This window comes from Mugil cephalus, chromosome 18, assembly GCF_022458985.1.
Source record: "Mugil cephalus isolate CIBA_MC_2020 chromosome 18, CIBA_Mcephalus_1.1, whole genome shotgun sequence".
NCBI classification, from domain to species: domain Eukaryota; kingdom Metazoa; phylum Chordata; class Actinopteri; order Mugiliformes; family Mugilidae; genus Mugil; species Mugil cephalus.
In genome coordinates, this window is record NC_061787.1 from 7140076 (window position 1) to 7160105 (window position 20030).

The 20030-nt window shown below is 40.3% G+C and overlaps 1 protein-coding gene across 6 annotated transcripts; it reads left to right on the forward strand.

Moving 5' to 3' along the window:
* Positions 1-851: 851 nt before the first annotated feature.
* On the forward strand, positions 852-18836 carry nktr (natural killer cell triggering receptor). Of its 6 annotated transcripts, none has more exons than XM_047567938.1 (17): positions 852-951; positions 4578-4650; positions 5257-5331; positions 6688-6795; positions 7731-7775; positions 9105-9192; positions 10032-10061; positions 10850-10995; positions 12123-12345; positions 12445-12612; positions 12717-12804; positions 13443-13591; positions 13691-16357; positions 16465-16548; positions 16636-16695; positions 17705-17809; positions 18087-18836. In XM_047567938.1, the coding sequence occupies exons 2-17, from the start codon at positions 4593-4595 to the stop codon at positions 18154-18156; spliced, it is 4164 nt and encodes a 1387-aa protein (XP_047423894.1). In that variant the 5' UTR covers positions 852-951; positions 4578-4592; the 3' UTR covers positions 18157-18836. The 6 variants fall into 6 exon arrangements, with proteins under 6 accessions (XP_047423894.1, XP_047423892.1, XP_047423893.1 ...); XM_047567936.1 differs by having other exon boundaries at positions 853-951; positions 13667-16357; XM_047567937.1 differs by having other exon boundaries at positions 853-951; positions 13667-16357; positions 17708-17809.
* The last annotated feature ends 1194 nt before the right edge of the window (positions 18837-20030 follow it).

Here is a 20030-nt window from a genome sequence, read left to right on the forward strand (position 1 = left end):
ATATTTTTTCTATTTTTCACGCAAACTTTTGTTTTTTTTTGGTCACTTGGGAGTTCAAACATTTATCAACATTTTCTAAACAGGACATCAGTATGGCTTTAACTATATTTGGTCGTTGGTTAGCATATTCGGAACAGTGAATATGAAATTTGGCTATAATTATGAGAAGGTTTAATTACATAACAGCTAAATATCTAAAAACAGTTAAATATCTAACAACAACTAAATATCTAAAAACATCTACATATCTAAATATCTAACAACAGTAAAATATCTAGATATCTAACAACAGTTAAACATCTCAATATCTAATAGCACCTAATATCTAAATGTCTAACAACAGTTAAATATCTAAATATCTAACAGCAGCTACATAGCTAACAAACGGTTGAGCTAACAGCTAAAAACTAGCTAAAGTTAGCTCACACCTTACACCTACTTGACCATGGAACCCTTTTGTATGAAATTCTCTATGAGATGTGAGCTTGAGCTAATCTGAAGTTTTAGTTTGAAGGTCTGTAGTAATTGACTCTGCAGAAAGTTGGTGACCTCTGTGCACTATGCTCCTCAGCATCCACTGACCCTGCTCTGCTGTCGTTCCCAATTGCTTTCACTTTGTTATAATACTACTGACAGTTGAGTGTGGAATATTTAGTAGCGAGGAAATTTCATGAATGCACTTGTTGCACAGGTGGCATCCTATTACAATACCAAGCTAGGCGCTTGATTTCATATACCCATGGCCATGAAAGTGAAACGGGGAAAGGGGGAAATAGTGGGGAGCCGGCTCTCACTCGTTGGGAATCGGCTCCTCTGATTCACTACCAAACATCGGATCTTGTATGACACTTCATTTAGCAGAGCAGCCCTCCTCCTCCTCATCAAACAGGGAAGTTAGCATAAGCCGACCGTCAGTGACTAGCTGGTTATCTGGCTAGCTACTGTACACAGGTAAGACATGTATGTTACAGCGTTTGATGAAACGTAGGATTGTTTTCACAGTGAGTGACACGTTATTAGTCACCGGAGATGAGAGAAAGCTAAGAACGGTTGAGCTAACTTTAGCTAGTTTTTAGCTGTTAGCTCAACCGTTTGTTAGCTATGTAGCTGCTGTTAGATATTTAGATATTTAACTGTTGTTAGACATTTAGATATTATGTGGTATTAGATATTGAGATGTTTAACTGTTGTTAGATATCTAGATATTTCACTGTTGTTAGATATTTAGATATGTAGATGTTTTTAGATATTTAATTGTTGTTAGATATTTAAGATATATAGCTGTTGTTAGATATTTAACTGTTTTTAGATATTTAGCTGTTATGTAATTAAACCTTCTCATAATTATAGCCAAATTTCATATTTATTGTTCCAATTGTGCTAACCAACAACCAAATATTTAAAGCCACACTGATGTCCTGTTTAGAAAATGTTGATAAACGTTGAACTCCCAAGTGACCAAAAACAAACAAACAAACAAAAAAACAAGAAGTTTGCGTGAAAAATATAGTATCGCCCAAATTATTCACCCTGGAGCCCTTTTAGTTTGTTTTTGGTTATTTGTTGCAGTTTTGCTTCATTTCTATTAGTTTTGTAACTGCATTTTATCCTGCGGGTTTGCATTGTTGTACTTTTTATGTATATATTTTGTCCATTAAAAAAAGAAAGAAAAAGATATGTAGCTGTTGTTAGGTATTTAGCTGTGGTTGGAAACGTTAGCTATTTAGAATAGAATAGAATAAAATAGAATAATAATAATAATAATAAAAAGTTTTTTATTGTCATTGTCTGATGAAAAGCTCTTTGGCTCAAGAGCAATAAAAAGAGAAACTGTAGCAGGATAAAGACTATAAAAACATAAAAACTATAATAGCTACCCGCAATAAAATACAATAAAAGCACACACTAACGCAAGAATTATTGCAGTATTTTATCATTTTATTAATCAATAGTGCAAATGGCATCTACATCCCGGAAAGTAGGTGGACTGATAAATAAATATAAAAGTTATTGTACAGCACTTTATGAAGGAGAGGTTGAAGGTGATAGATGTGTAGCTGTTGCGTTATGGCTTTCAACATGGTTTTACCATTTACTTAAAGTAATGTTTTGGTGTCAGACGCAACCAAATCACGTGTCGACTTAACTGTCTGCTTGTACAAGTTGTTAGTGAGGACATTTTAGGCGACAGAAATGTCGACTAAACACTGAGGAGTTTGGGTTGATGCCATTTCTGTAGATTTTATACTTTGGTTGCATTTAAATATTCTTTCCGACTCAGTATCATTGTCACGTCGGTTATATAGCTGGTGCCATGGGATATTATTTGATTCTATAAAACAAGTTCCACCTCCAAAAGTAAAAGCTGTGGGGCTTCTCCTTGCACTTTAAGGTCCATTATAGTTTTCTATATTTAGCAGTGACGCGTGTGATGCTATGAAAACAATGCAGTTCTCTTCTGGGGATATGCAAGAATAACGTTAGCATAAACTGACCCATTGAGATCAATTTAGCTGCACTGTGCTCCCAGCTGCTTATCTGTCTCCATACCATTGCCAAATATAGACCTAACTGTGTTAATGTTTATGCATTTGCTTTTCTTTTCTGTTGATCTCAAGCTGCCAAATGTCTAAAGTGTTATAAGATGTTTTATAAAATAAAAACATACACCTAAGCCCTATTTGCACGGGATTAGTTTTTCCTGAGAATGTCCCGTGATTCAAATATTACCCCCTACGTCTGTGTTTCATGTGGCGCATTCACACGGTATATGGTTATGATTATGGTTATTTCCGTCTCACTCCACTGCGTGTCAGAGACAGTTTTAATTACTTTGCAAATTGGAATGGATGATAAAAAAATATATTTTTGATGCTATTTTATCCCGGGGAAGAAATTACCAATGACCTGCTCCACCTTTGCAGATCAACACTTTAATGATCTTTTAATGATTTCATCTGTCTAAACAGGTGAATAGTTTAGCGACTCTCGACTTTGCACTGTAACATCTGCTAACTTTGAATTATAGCACATCCTTCATCATTCTTAAGTGACAAGAGCCAGGGAAAAAAAAGCCACAAATCAAACAAACGTCGGGACAAATTTAAAAAGTCACCTTCACAGAGATGTCGATTCTCACTGGATTTGTATTATCGCACGACCTCAGTGTTGCGAGAAATATGGTAGGTAATTTGTGGTGTAATTTTTACTTTACAAATCACAGACGTGGACGATTCACGCGGGATTAAGGTCACAGACGTCCTTCACGTGATTACTAGAAATTACCAGAGGTCCCCAGGTAAAATTAATCCCGTGCAAATAGGGCTTTATTTTCCAGTTCATTGTTGAAAATTGTTGCATAACAATGTAATAGTCCTGCACTAAATTCTGTACTACATTGTACGGCATTGAATAGTGTTTCTATTATTTGGCCTTTTTGAATTGTTATATTAGAGTGAATTCACCTTCACTAGTGCACCTAAGGTCCTGGCAGGTGACTATATATGGAAAGTAAATGGAGTAAGGTGATTACACATTCATTAAGTGAGCTTTTATTGAATAATCCAGATCATATTTTGAAAGATGTATAATTTCTAGCCCTGTACCATTTTACTAGAAGCAGCTGCACACACAGAAGGCAGCTGCTGCTAAATTAGGGTTGCGGATATATTGTCCTTCTGACAAGCGCGCTCATTCACGGTGCATTACTGTCGTTCGATAATCGTTTTCATCAAGTGAGAGCTGGATGTTTTTCTTTTTTGGCGTGCTGCTTTAAGTGGCCTGAAGTGAGGCTGAGTGCACTAATCCGTTTATTCCACGTGTAAGACCGCTGTTTATACTGTTAACACTTTCCCCAAACACACACGGTATATTTACTTTGGGAGCTGAAAATTGTTTTTTCATGAAAGCCAGTGCACTTTTTAAATTTCAGTGGTGTTGCACATTACAAGTAAAAGTCAGCTGGACAAGACAGTCGATATTTCATTATCTCTACTATGGGATTCACCCTACACAGAGTGCTGACAATCCAAACATTTTCATGGATTTTAGAAGTAATTGAAGATGATTTAGTGACATTTAGTATGGATTGAAAATATTCTGCTTGTCTGCGCAGTAGAAAAGGACAATACTGTACAACTGATGGTGTTTTCCTTCTTTGTTACTTGGCGACATGTAGAAAAAAACAGTCTGCTGACTTATTTTCACACGTTGAAAATAAGTGTCCCAATTCTATGTCATTGATCGGGCTCGGTTGCAGCTGTGACATTTGTGCAACACTTTGAAGTCCACCGGTCTGTGAAAGTAGGGTTAAACATGTACAGTGAGGAAGTGGTGATGTGCTCTGCTTGGATTTGCATAGCCGGTAAATTTCCCCGCAGGCTTCTCTCTCCGCCCTCCCCCTATTACTCTCACCTCCCCTTTCATTTTCTTCCTCCCTTGCTGTCGTTTAGCCTCTACTCTGTTTTCCTACACACTCTTAACTCAATAGGCTGTAGAGCTTCCGATGCTTAAACCGTCATATTGAAGCTGCAGTATTTTCTTCACTTGGGGTTTCTTTTCCTCTTTCTGCGTTTCAGGTCATCTGGATCAGAATGGGGGTGAAAGAACGCCCTCAGTGTTACTTTGATGTGGAGCTCAACCGGGAGCCAGGTAAGGGAATTCCTCATGGATTTTCAGACCAGTGGATTGGTTATTCGTGTAAACTGGTCATTTAAAGACATTTATTCATGTGTTTTGTTGTTGTAGCTTTGGTAGTTTTAGATTATTTTTCATTTGGTTGGACAAAATGAAAGTAGAACACCCAGCAATACTGGTTTGGCATCAACATGGTTTGAATGACTGTGGTGATCTTTAGTTCTTAGAGTCGAATAGCATTATATGTTAAGTAAATGGGGAAGTAAAAGTAGACTGGCCTTCGCCTGAGAAGTGTGATTGGTTTATATTTTGGCTGAGAGGCTTCACACTTGTAAGACTGAAGTCAGATTTGCTACCAGCTATGGAAAAAGTTCCTATAATGCCTGAGCTTCACCACAGGATTCTTGTAATTATGTCCCGGGAAACCAGTTAAAAGTGTGTACTGTAGAGAGCGCTGGCTATTTCATTTTCTAATTAAGCTTATAAAACTGTTCCGCATTAATTAATTTTCAGAGGCAGGGGTTTAATATGTGAGATGTCCTGTATTATATAAAAAATATTCCACGCTGAAGCTGTTCTTGTTTTCTGATCTGTTTCTTTTCTTTTTTTTCTGTTTTGTAGTTGGGCGCATAGTCTTTCAGCTTTTTTCGGATATTTGCCCCAAGACAAGCAAAAACTTTCTCTGTTTGTGCACCGGTGAGTATTTCACTACAGTGTGTGGGGGTTTAACGATGGCCAAGGTCAAGCTGTACCAGTAATTTGTGGATTTGAATTTCTTCTGTAAGATAATGAAAGTTGGTCGCTAAATAAAGAAGTAAATTTAACTGAAAACAAGAACCATGGTTCACCTCCCTCTGTGGTTATTTAATATGTTGTGGAATATGTAGTGGATACACTTCGGTGACAGATGGCATCACTGGATGACTAGAGGTGTCCTGGTTTGCCTCCTTGGATATTTCATCCCATGGAGCAGCGTGTACTGTAGTAGCAGTGGTCTGCCTAGAGATACCCATAAATCTGCAGACAGGCAGCAGATCGATCCTCCCTCTCATTTTTCAACCTGCCTCGCCGATGGGAATGTGAGGCTGGCAAGGACAGACACTGGAGATGGCCGGTTATTCTGTTCCTGTATCCTCACACACACACACACACACACGGACAACACAACATGCTGCAGCAGCAGACACACACACACACAGTTCAGCTGGTCCGCTGTGCTGAGTCTCTGCTGTGTCCTTTCAGAATAGAGGACCTGTTCACACCATCAAAACGCAAACCCTTGGAACGTCGCTGAAGCAAATTACTAAGAGATTAGCAACCTGAGCAGCCGGCCTTCGCTCTGCTAAATGCCACCTTAAACACATCAACACACCTAATTAAACGTCTGCCTTCGTGTCTCTTCTTCCATACAAGGGGAGAGGGGGAATCCACAGGGTAATAGCTTCGTTCCAATATTGTGTCCCCAGTCAGTTAAAGCCCCGTGGAAGAATTTTTAATAATTCTGCCATCCTGCAACGGAGAATTAACTACAGAGCGCTTGAGTGATTCACATGGTTTGCTGTGGTTTTCTTTCCTGTGGTAAGAAGAAACATTATGTGGTAACAATGCATGTGTTTCTCAAGCTAAACTCGTGCTTCTGCATTAGATGTGCACACTGTAGATATGGCGTAGCACCCTCCACCTTTATCTGACACACAGGTACCCAGAAATATCACACAGACAACGATCGGTCTAAAATGAATTATCTTCTCCAGTGTCTGTGACAGAAAATTCAGTTCAGAGGGCACGCACAAGTTTAGTATCACACAAAGATAGTCAACACAATAGAACAGAACAGAAACCCAAACCACCAGGCAACCAGTGCATAAGTATAAAGATTTATAACGACATGCATGTCTCATGTAGGTGACAGCTTAGTTTCTGCTTAGATCAAACACGAAAGCGTGAAGTTGGCTTAACACCTCAGTGCGGACGGAAGCGCTCTGCGCAGCAGAAGGTCCGTTCATGTTGTTGCGTTTGCTACCAGCTCTGTTAACATACATGTATTTGCAGGTGAAAGGGGAACCGGGAAAATCACAGGGAAAAAGCTGTGCTACAAAGGCTCCACTTTTCACAGAGTCGTGAAAAACTTTATGATTCAGGGAGGCGACTTCACCGAAGGTAACGATCGTTTAAACTTTGAAGTAAAATTGGCGTCGAGTGGCGTTTAATTAGCCTCTGTGCACAATGTGTCACATCCTGTAAACTGCAGGTTAACTTAAACTGACAAGAAGCAGCAGAACAAAGCTGCCAGATTGTTTGTCTGATTTATTTTAAAATCTTGTTAAGGTAGAAATTGGCTCTCAATAATGGTGACGTTTGCCGTGGTTTTTATGGCCGACGTTAACTGCAATCATTACAAAACAAAATTGAAACAGCCCTAATATGATTAAAGCTATTTTTCAGTGTGCAGTTGTTGCTGGTGCTTTGTTGGAGAATGTACTATTTCCTGAAAGTGTCAGTCATTTAAAAATGTGCCTATGTGCATTGGCTAAATCCTGATGAGAACAAACTGTTTCGGGAATATGTTTAGCAGAGATTGACCGATATGGATTTTTTTTTTAAGTCAATATTTGAAGCCGATACTGCTTTTTCTCCCTCCATTTATATGATAAAAGTTACACATTGATAACAAATGTTAGAAATCTCAGTTTAACCAAAAACGTAAACATTTATTGAACTGCATACATGTAATGTATGGGCTGCATGGGTCCGCAGCGTCTCCAGCAGCACAGGGCTGCCTGTGGATGTGCCTGTCTGTAAGTCTTGCCAGGGAAAAAAAATCTGTATGTATCAGTGAAAGATATCAGTGTCGGCCGATACCAGTAATAAAAAATGCAAATATCGGCCCGATATATCGGTCAATCTCTAATGTTTAGTGTTTTATTGTTTATTGTTTATTATCAGCTTTAGTTGAGGCTTAAACTAGTCTTCATGGGATCCCACACAGGAAACATTGCATAAACATGTTTTGCATGTTTGTTTTCATTAAATGTTGTGGTTTTGTTACTATTATTATGTTCTAATATAATATTTTACTATGCTGCTCTCTGCAGGAAATGGAAGAGGAGGAGAGTCCATATATGGTGGCTACTTTGAAGGTATTGATAATCATTTTATCTAATAAGCAGTGATATCTAATAACTATGTATCTAAATGCTTAGCACGATGTTGCATGTGCCTACTGTAGTAATCATGGGTTTCTTTTAAATTTTCCTGTGTATGACTCCGTTGACCTTCACTTTTCCATTGTGTAGTGCTATCTTCTGTGTAGTAAGAGTTGTGGGCTTTATCAAATCAGCATGGAGAGTAGGCACTACTCTTTACTGAAGGAAAAAAAAAACTCCGGTCTTCCTGCCTAAAATTTTCAACATATTCTCTTATTTATAGAGTGGTCTTTTGCAAAATGAGAAGGTAAGAGATGTACACAGCTCAGAAACACCATGTCAACATCGCCCCCCCCACCACCTTCAACGATCAGCGACAGCCGCGCAAACGCTCGCAACGGCACAGATGCACATTACTAGCGGCGGGTTTTCCGTTCATACAGCTTTCCCATTAGGAGGCCCAAAGCCTTGAGCTGCTCAAGTTACATTTTATGTTAAATGTTATGTGGTATTAATAGCCACAGTACCATGAACATGGCTGCCATGACACAAACAGACAGGTGGCTTTTCTCGTTAGAATACAACTGTGGATGTAATATATGCAGATACATGGAAACAAATATTTAGGCACTGGAAAGCATGACTTGAACGCATACAGATATGTAATAAAGATGCTTTAGTTTTATTGTTATCATTTTATAAGTCTGAAATACCTATTTGTTGTTTTGTTTTTTTGTATTGTCTTTCTCATATTGTAACATATTATCACATAGAATTCCCTTTTTCCGATTTTCAAAACGTTTTAGACACAAATCTTTACTAATCTCTCCCTGCTATGTTGATGGTGACCTCTGGGTATGAATGACGTGTTTTCTCAATGAGCAGTGTCATCTGTTTTTCTTTCTTTTTCTTTTTTTTTCTCCCCCCTGTTCTGTCTTCAAGCACACCTGTATGATTAATTCACAGTTCATAACGTAACTAGTTCAAAGTTTACTGTCGTATATTTCACATATCAGTGAGTGAATTGCCAAGTAATATTGATATTAATGGGAAAACAACGCGGTATTCTTTGGTTAAATGCTATCAGGAGAATCCAAAATATCAGTAGTGATTAGTTGTAGACAGCTGGTTTGTTGCTCTAAAAACTGGCCTAACTAGAAAAGAAAAACTTTACTAAACAGCTGAGGTTATTAGAGAATAGGCTGGCGGGACAGAGAAAAGATTCAATGGATTAATATCAATATCCGCGTCCTTGGAGCGTTCTTGCCGCTGATCAGAGAACGCGCTCTGAGACTTCGATCCCTCTTTCTCTGCCTCCAACAGACGAGAACTTCACTCTCAAACACGACAGAGCCTTCCTGCTGTCGATGGCCAATCGTGGGAAAGACACCAACGGTTCACAGTTCTTCATGTGAGTATCTCTAAGTCAAACAGTCCCTTATTTTTTGCAGCTTAAATAACCTATTTAACTATTTAAACTGTCATTCTGAATGAAGTTTTGCTTTCTGTCCCGTTTTTCTGTTTTTGTGAAACTGTAGAGTAGTCATTGACCGTCAGCAGTCCCCTCTCTGTGTGCAGTTAGATTTCAAAGTGCAGAGAAACATTGGATTCGTTCTTTTTTACCTACAAATGTGTTACATTTTTTCTCTTGCCGTTTTTGTGTAAAATTTACAGAAAACTCTAGCATCCTGCTCCTCCAAGGTAATGTGTCTCAAAGGCTGTGTTTCTCTCTCTCCTGACTGTATTTATCATTCAGTAGTTTGTATTTGCAAGCATTCTGCACAGTACAGTGTTTACTTTGAATATCCTTAAATTTTTTCACAAATGGCTTTGAGGTGATTCGTGTTATTCCTCCATCACTTAAAAAAAAAAAAAAAAAAACTTGTCACCACTACTTTTACAATCAAATCTTGAAACATGGAGGAAATTGTAGATACACTGTCTTTCTCTGTGTGACTTGATTTGATTATAGAAAATTCTGTAACTAATTGCCCACACTCTGCTGTTGAGTGTTATCATTTTAAAATTTGAAGTGTTTTTTTGCAATCACATATCATTAAAGCAAAGGGTTGGTCTTAGACATTCTGTACATTCTTTTAATTTTCCCCTGCGGTACAGTAGCACCCACACTCTGTCGAAGTTATTTGTTTATTCTCATTCTTGTCTCCGTTTCTTCCCTTTTTCCATGACGGACACCACTACCACTGGTCGACTCCACGCCTGGTTAACTGCTGGATTGTCCATAAACAGCACAACTAAGACGGCACCTCATCTTGACGGGTAGGTCTACATTAAAGTGACATTTTATCATTTGTCTTCATTTGCAAACATTTTATTCAATTCTTAGAGTTTAGAGCCAAACTCAGCTTGAAAACTATTTATATGCAACATTAGATATAGCCTCAGGCGCTATACCCGGTATTAAAATCCGTCTCCACGTGCGTCTCACGGCACCACTCGTTGTCCGAATACAGTTTTACAAAGTTATGCAAATAAACCCCAATGTCGTTTAGGGCGTAGATGACTATTTTAACAGCTGCTGTGTCTAATGGGTTGCTACCTACCGCTGTATCAACCAGTTTGTTGTGTGTGTGCGCTGATACAAACTGTGGGACGTAATGAGCTGTGAATTCTCTCTAATTCACTGGAAACATATATTCTTTCTTCTTTTTTTTTCCTCCCGCCCCCAATGTTTATTATAAATCAGGAAATGTTCTTACATGCTGTTTTTAGCAGCAAAGGAAAATTTTCCGTTGTCGTTATTAGTCATCATTCAGGAAATATGTAACTTCACTCCACATGGCTACTTTTAATACATGAGCATGGCTATCTTTAAGAACTTTCAAATTCATTCTTCAATGCATTTATCTATTGATTTAGTTGGTTGACAGCTACAAGGAAGAAGTATTTTCTTTGCATCTGTCCCTATGAAAGCTGCTTAAAGCTGCTTTGGATCAGATCTCATTTTTCATGTTAATACCAGGTATGAAGAGGGCGTCAACTAGTTAATCTGCCTGATAACTATATAAATATAAAAATGTATATATATGTTTTCTGCTACTGTGCAGAGTCCACGTCGTCTTTGGTTTGGTCATCTCCGGCTTTGAGGTGATAAAGAAGATCGAGGGGCTGAAGACTGATTCAGCCAGCAGACCCTATGCTGATGTGAGGGTGATGGACTGTGGACAGCTGATCACCAAGTCCGCAAATGACGGTGAGTTTAGCAACGGATGTAGTTTTCCCTGTAACCTTTGTCTTTAAGCATAATTTACAGACATAAAGATGTAGCGTAATACACAGCTCCGGACCCCACGGTCCAAGCACAGGACGTTCTTCTTTGTTCAGGCTCATTCACACAATCTGCTCAGACGTCATCTTCTCCATGTTTTGTTCTGCAGTGATTTAAGAGAAACTAACTGTTAATCTGCATTTATTAACTTTTTAACGCTCAGTTTAACTCACCATTATGTACAAGTACAGAGTGAAACTCACTACAGCTGAATACTCACCATCTAATGAAGTAATTACAGAACAATACAGAGACACCAGCGCACAGGTGACAGGGTTTCTACATAGTGCTAGAAAGTCTTAAAAAGTCCCAATTTAAGGCCTTAAAAAGTCTTAAATACGAGCATAATTTGCATTGTTGGTCTTAAATTGCATTTAGTCAAGTCTTTAATCTGGCCCCGGCCTATTATGTTTCTGTTTCTCATTAGTGGAGCCTGCCCCAGGGATGTCCTGAGTTGATATTTCAATGACAATAAATTTTGATCTATTTTTAGCTTGAATTTGTTTGTTTTTTTGCTGTTGTTAAGTAGGATCACTGCTTTTTGGTAAAATATCAAAATTGTTGTTTTTAGACCCTACCATTGCCCCATTCATATAAATAGATGTTATCCATTGTTTGTCAGTTACCTATACCTGTTTTCTCTTTAGTTTTCAGTGAGGAATAATGTATGTTGCCTGTGATTGTGCTTTTTGCTTATTCTGTACAAAGTTGGCATTTGGATTCCAGCGTTTTCCCTGCTGGCATTATCACAGGGCATGTAACCTGAGCTTCTGCTTAATGAGGATCAGTGAAGTGATCTCGATGGAGTTCAGTCGGCCTCAACTCACTTTCCTCTGCCAGGCCTGCTTTCATTGCTTCTAATGTACCAGGCTGAATAACACAAAGCCTTTGTTGCAGCAGAGTCATGCCACCCTGAAAAGGACTCCTTTTGGAGGCATTCGAACTTTCCCACGCAGTTTTTTTGTTTTTCCTGAACATACATGCATAGTATACTTGGAAAATTAACATATTTTCTTTTAATATCAATTATTGTGTTATATTCCTTCTTTTAGTGCTTCAAGGCAAGCGGAAAAGAGCCTCCCATTCTGCTGACTCTTCCCTCAACTCCCATGACTCGTCCTCCCAGTTCTCCTCTTCGTCTGGATCTGAAAGTGAATCAGATGAAAGGCACAAACATCACAAACACAAGAGACATTCAAAAAACAAACGGCCTAAAAAGAAGCGAAGGGAATCAAAGAAGGAAAACAGCTCTGAGATTCTCCCCTCCAAACACAGGTAATTTTTATCCTCATGGCCACATTTTTACCTGCTTACATAAATACTCTCTCTCAGAATATTGTTTTGCATTGGGTCGTGTTTTTACTGCTCTCACAGTCCTGTGGAAAAAGAGCTGGTTGAGGGAGAGGATGAGGAGGAAGAAGAGAAGGAGCACGGTGGGAAGAGAGAGAAGCTTGTAGTTCGACCGGAGGAAATCCCACCTGTTCCAGAGAATCGATTCCTGCTGCGACGGGACATGCCATCGCAGGAAGATAAAACAGAAATGTCAGCTTAAGTATATATTTGAGCGTATACACAGAATACCATGAATATTAATCATATTTGATGTTTAAATTAATTTGATCTATTATTTAATGTTTTCATTTCAGAGTTGTGAAAGAAGAGGCCCCAGTTTCAACTGACCTGAAACCTGCGGTGTCAAAGTCCGGACGGAAAATCAAAGGCAGAGGAACAATGGTAGGCTCACCTCAACTGAAATAAACTATTCATTAATGCTGGGTATAGACCCCTTCACAGTTTGTAAACAGTGTGATGTTTTTTGAGGGGCGGGGCTTAGCTGGAGGTAAAACATCTCAAACACTGTAGCCTGTAATCGGCGGTTAGCATATTTTGGCATGAATGGACAAGGAAAACATATATTTTAGAGAGTATACTAATACGCTGCGACTGATGGAAGTACATTCACCGACCCCTACACTCTCACTCACTGGATGGACAATTTGACCACAGGAGAATACAGAGAGGACAAAATCTTTATCAAGTGAAGCCTCTGCAACAAAGATATTACAAGAAGTAAGTGGACCAACTGTGAGTTAGCTCGCGGTTAGGATTAGCATTAGCATGTATCAAGAATCTTCCAAATAATTCAACCAAAGTTGTCAATGACTGGCAGTGGCTGGTCTGCAATAACACTTCAAGTTAGTGTTTTTGCTTTTTCGGTTTTTGCCCCCAAAAATACAGCAAGATGACATTTCCCCAGTTGGCTCTGACAGTGTTAGCCTCAAGCCTCAGGCTGTTTTGCCTCCAGCTAATGCTGAAATATCAAACTTTGGCTGAACGGGTGATAAGTCAATCATTTATTTTTATTTTTGCAGAGATATCACACTCCCACAAGGTCTAAATCGCGCTCTGCATCCGTTGAGGAGCGTGGAAGCAGTGAAACTCCACCACACTGGAAAGAAGAAATGAAGAAAACCAAAATGTATCAACCCCCGAGCGTCGAGAGGTGGAGCAAAGGAGACAAGTATGACTTCACTTTATTTCCTAACTTTAAACATGAGATGCTTTGTTTTCCTTCATACATCTTTTGACTTAACAGATTGAATGACCATTCCTCAAGCAGATGGGACAACAGAAGCGACTCCGCGTGGTCCCGGTCTGCAGAGCATTCTTCAGACCGCAGCTCAGAGAGGTCCAGCCAATGCCGCCAAAAGAAAAAGGAGAAGAAGAAAGCCAAACACAAGAAGAAGGCCAAAAAACGCAAACATGGGAAAAAGAAAAGTTCTAAAAACAAACCTCATCCATCAGATGGCGAAAGGTCAGTGTCTTCAGAGAAGATGACCAGAAGATCTCGTTCCCTAAGTCGGTCCTTTTCAAGTCCGCATCATTCTTCAACCCGAAGGAGGCGTCGGTCCTCGATGTCGTTCAGAGACTCACGATCCTACTCTAGGTCCTACACATCCAGTCGGTCCAGATCTCGAGGGAGGTCGTACTCAAGATCCAGAAGTCTTTCTAGGTCCAGAAGTCGATCCCTGTCTAGATCCAGGTCTCGCTCCTATTCTCAGTCGAGATCGAGATCAAGATCTAGGTCCAGATACAGATCCAGGTCTTTTACACCATCCAGAAAAAGGAGTTTATCCAGATCTCCAAGAAAAAGAAAAACAACCAAGCCCAAACCTGACGTCATGATCCATGCGACTGAGAAGCTTCCAGAGAGTAAAGTCACACCTGTCTCCAGACTGCCAACAGTCACGCCTACTGAAACTGTCCCTGTGATCCCGCTGAGTGACAGTCCTCCACCCTCACGCTGGAAGCCAGGCCAAAAACCCTGGAAGCCCTCCTACATCCATATTCAAGAGATTAAAGCTAAAGTAACTCCAAGTAATAGTTCCTCCACTGGGCCAAAGGTTGGTAGTACTGCAGTAAAAGGTCAGACTTCAGTTGCACAAACATCTCTGCCAGGTGACGCTGAAGGCAACAAGGAACTCAAACCTGCACAGCGCTCACACAGCAGGTCGCCCAGAAGAAGGTCCAACACTCGCTCTTACAGTCGCTCAAGGAGTAGAAGTTATAGTAGGTCCAGGTCCAGATCCAGGTCTAGATCCTCTCACCAGTACAAGAGCAGGTCGTCCTCCTACGGCAGATCGGACTCTGAAAACTCCCAGAAAACAAGCAGCAACAAGATGAATTCACTAGACAAGGATTGGAAGAAGTATTACACCTCTGTGAAGAAAATAAAAAATTTAGATAAGTACGTTTCACTCACCACTCAAGATCCTCACTCAGGACCAGAGAACAAGACGGGCAGCGAGTGTAGTCCTCATATCAGTGCATCAAGAAGAAGTGTCTCTGCGGAGAACGTAAAAGAGAAAGGCAGCTCACAAGACTCTGAGACAAAACCCCACAGTGCATTGCCGGCTGAGAGCCTTAATAGGTCTGAATGGGATAGTGACAGCGATAAAGTGAGCCAAAGCAACAGCGTTATCCCGTTAAAAATGCAGAAACCGGCGGTTCAGTCCAGTGAGGTTCAGGACAAGAAGTCGTCTGCTCCTACTGGGTGGAATTCAGAAAGCGATTCTGAAAACCTAGCAGCCAGGACATTGGCTATATCTGAAAAAGAGGAAGGGGAAGCCAGTTCAGAATCCGACTATGAGACTTGTAGAAAGGCATCAGAGGCAGCAATTGCTCCCTCGGTCCCAGATCAGTTGGAGGAAAGTCCCAAAAAGTCTGCGGAGGCCGGGAAGCACAAGAGCAAGAAGAAAGCCAAGCGGAAGCGTAAACATAAGAGGAGAGGCGAGAGTAAATCGGGCTCCCATCGCAGTAAGGCCAAGAAATCTAAGAGAAAACATCAGAAGCTGAAAGAGACTTTTCACTGGCAGCCACCTTTAGAGTTTGGAGAGGAGGAAGAAGAAAACGAATTCAAGAGGGAGAGACGCAGTCCTGGTGGGGCTGTTAAAAAAGAGAATTCAGATGTAGATGTTATGAAGATGAAGGACCCAAATGTAACCGGTTTACATGAAAATCCTGCAAAAGAAGAATGTATCAACAAAAATGCAAAACACGGTGAACCTCAACAAGAGGCGTCCAAGCGGAGCGGTGCTAGCGGCGGTCACTCGTTGAGTAACAAAGAGCAAGAAGCATTAGCCGATATGGACATCTGCACCCCGGAGCATGACGCCGATGTCGCTGAGCATCCGCTCGGACATGATTCTCAAAACAGCGCCTCTGAATCTGCTGTGAAATCTACCTCAAAGTCTTCAGATGTTACAAGCAACGACGGTGCTTTAGCTCATAGCAAAAAGCAGCCCGGTGCTACTTCTGCACCCACAGATAGTGGACTGGAAGATGAAGTAACCACTTGCAAACCTTCCGCCGCTGTGATTAATTTAAAATGGAAGCCGCTGAAAGGAATGTCGGCCCTGCAGATTGTCAGCGTGCCTCCTGTCAACGTGAAAAACATCCAAATTCAGGAGAGCCAGACCACCAGCGCGCAGGGCGTGAGAATGGAGATCAAGAGTAAAAGCCGGGTGCGACCGGGGTCTCTGTTCGACGAGGTCCGTAAGACGGCGCGGCTCAACCAGAGGCCGAGAAACCAGGAGAGCTCCAGTGAAGAAAGGTCGCCTTCCGTGGGAAAGTCCAAGGGAACGTCGCACACCCGCTCCCTGAAGAAGTCCAGGTCCGTGTCTAGAAAGTCTCGCTCTGTTTCCAGTCACCGGTCGCGCTCCAGAGGCTGGTCCCACTCCTACAGCAGGTCCAGAAGTAGATCCCGCAGCTCCAGCTACTCCTCCAGGTAAAAGAAAAAGAAAGCTTAGTGGAGGAGCCACATGTATGTCTGAAACACACACCCTTTGTTCTGCCTCGGCTAAAATGTGATTTATATTTTCGTCTTTCTTTAAGGAGTCGTAGCCGGAGTCACAGGAGACGTGGGAGAGGACGATCGCGCTCTCGCAGCAGCACATATCGAAGTTACAGGAGTCACAGGTTCCTCTTACCCTCAGTCACAAACATCTGTCATGTCCCCAAAACTCTGCATGAAGTCCAACCTTTGTTTCTTTTCTTCTCATTCAGTCGGACGTACAGTAGAAGTCATTCCAGGAGTCACTCGTACGATCGCCATAGGAGGTCCAGGTGTGTGAGACTCATAAATCTGTTTTATAAAAGTTTTTTATATATATTATCTAAACAACTTTGCCAGATGTACAATAATTAACGTATTAGTACGATGATATCACCCTCTGTACGATCAGTAATTCCAAAAATCCCATAATGTGTGATAATTTGAGCCCTTCAGTATGTGGCAATTAGCAAACACAAAGAGTGCAGCTGGTTTATTTAAAGGTAAAACTGCATTATAAGCTGTACTGGATGGTCTGTGGTAATATTTTACTGGAGCAGATGGTCCTGAGCAGTGTCGCATCAGCAATTTATGAAATTTTTTCTGAAAATGCAATAATTTTAAGCTTCTGGTGTGATAATTTGTCATTTCCCATCTGGCAACACTGTATCTCAGTCAGGATGTTTGAAGGAATCAAATGTCGATTTATAGAAGAATAAAACCATGGAGTTAGGGAATACATTAGATGTTTTTAGTTCTAATTTACTTGATTATTGTCTCACTTGAGGATATTAAATATAAACCATCAGATTCTTGGACTGATTCTTTGTGTGATACAGTGATTCTTTCTGAAATTGAATTGGCTGAAGTATTATTTTCTTCGTTATCAGATTCATTAGTAATTTAAATAACAATTTTTGCAATCCTAACTAAAGGTATTTGCTTGAAGACATAAATCCATACAGAGAAGTCAATAAGATTATCAGACGAGGATAAGACTTACATTTAATACTTACTCACTTAAATAGATTTTAATATCTTTTCTTGGCTGCTGAACACTCAAATATATATTTTTTGTGTTATTTGGGGCTATAATTAGACATTATCTTTGAATAATATGTCCTAGTTTCAATAGTGATGATAAGCAAAACCTAAGGTAAAAAAAAAAAAAAAAATAGGTTTAGTTTTTGTATTTTGGCAGATCATAAATCAGCTGTAGAACCTTAGGAGCCAACACGTCTCTGTGCCGCCACCATCTGCAGACATTTCCAAACTAAAAATCTGTCGTCATCTGGCTTAAAGCAGGTCGGATTCCTACGACAGCTATTCCAGCCGGAGTCGGAGCGTGAGCCGGAGACGAGGGCGCAGGCGAAGCGACAGCTACAGGAGCTCAGACCGCCGGTCCAGGTGAGACTCCGCTGGTCAACGGTGACAGACACCAACAATGTGTCAGGTCTCACTTAAGCCTCTTTAGCCTCTTTTTTATCCTGTGGGCGAACATCAGATTTGTGGTGTGACACTAAAATGCACTTACAACACATCTCTGCTTCATTCACTTTCACGTTTTATTACATATTAGCTATTAAGGTTTATGTGCCGGCACACTTTTTTTATTATTTTTTTTCTTTCCATGTCCACCGTCTCTATAGCTACTGAAATGTTTCATTGTAATCTCTGCCCGCAGGTCGTACCGATACTCCAGTCGTAGCTCTTCAAGGCGAAGGAGTCACAGTCGCAGCAGCCGCTACAGCTAAGTCTCACCCCCACATCTACTGAGAGGGAACAACCACGAAGTCTGGACACTGTGCTAGCACAACATCAAATACTGCCCTGTTAATACGTGGAATTAACGAATATCATAGGCGGTGTGATCTTTTAATTTCCAGCAGACTAGATACAGGGAGTTCATGAGATCACATGATCAGCGAGTCTCACGCCGTCCTGTTACTTAGTTTAACACGGCGTCTGTATGTCTTCTTCACATAAGCTGACAACGAGGAAATGAATGTAGGTAAGAAAAGAAAAAGCCACTTTAAAAGTCTCCCGAGAACAACTGGCTCCAGATCTGTCGGTGGCGCCGCTCGCGCAGATTTGATACTCATGCTATACTTGTTACAAAAGAACACGAGAGATGAGCTGTAAATAACTGAGATTATTGTATAGTTGTCGATAATTTTTTTAACGTCCGTCTTTTATACACTGAAATGTAAAACGTTTTTAGCAGCTTCGCTGTCACACGTTTGGGGAGTTGTTGGGTTTGTTTGTGAGTTGTTTACTCGTCATGTAAGCGACCCGTTACTTTTACTGTGTTTCCTTTCATTAAAGTACCACGAATGTTCAAACCACGAACTGTACTCAAAGTATAGGATCTGTCATTTAGAACTGACTCCAACGTTTGAATGTTTACTCTTAATAAATACCACCTTATCAGGAATCCTCTGTACTGTTTTTTGTGTGTCTTTATTTATTCCCTCATGCGTTCTTGGAATATTTGTACTTCTACAATGGCGCCATCTACCTTTAAAAAAAACAGCTGCACTGATTCCAGATTTCTTATTTCTTTTTTTTTGTATTAGCGCACAATCATTATATGACAGCTCTTATCTTTCCACTTTCCACGGTCTCATCAGATACAGGTTGTGATGAATCCTTTTATATCTGAGCACAAATCTCAATGAATAGTCCTCTGAGGAAACAATACATATAATAGTTATTATTATTAATATTTTTGCAATGTTTTCATGTTCCTGATATTTCTGTTAAATTTATATGTTAAAGGATCAAAGGAGATTAAATCCATATAAAACAACTATACACACATTAATATAGTGATTGAATAATATATAATTTTCAGCACGTTTAATACATTTCTCAGATTTCTCCTCATATATTAGTGGATAATATCACCTCCTCCACCACCGCGCTCAAAGCCATAACATAAAAAAAAAAACTCTAAATTCCAACATGCAAATAATCCAGCTGCAATGACAAACCGGGGCCTCAGCAGATTTAATTTATCAGATTATTTTATCTAGATCAGGATTTACTTCTTCTGCAGCATACGAGGCTAAAAAGTCCGTTTTCAAAACATGGGAGTTTCTCTTGATCCACTTGTCACTTTCACTTGATGTTCTAAGGCTCATGAGGGAAAGTCACTAATTTGTTGACACATTCATCATGTGTCGGCCTTTAAATTCTCCTGAAACACTTCCTAGACTGTACAGTATATGACTATACAGGTGAAGGCGTCAGTTCCTCTGAGTGGCCACGCGATAAATGGGACCTGCTCCAGGTTGTGATTCATGTCCTCCTTCCCCTCTTGTATATATATCGACTTCTGCTCGGGATGGAGCGGTGGCAGTGCGGCCCCGGGGACCCTTCAGGAGGCCACGAGACAAGGTTGGAACCACCGGTGGAAAGTGGACAACTGGCCCGAGGCCTGAAGGTTTTTTATGTGGCCGTTTCGACCATCAGAAAAAGGCAATTATTTTGATACATTTTTCACAATTGATGTCAACGCCTTCAACTTTTTTTTTTTGATGTGTTTGCAGAATAATAAAAAAAAAGTTCACCACTATGTTGATGTTTTTAGACCAAATTGTTAATGATCAGCAAATGAATCGATAAT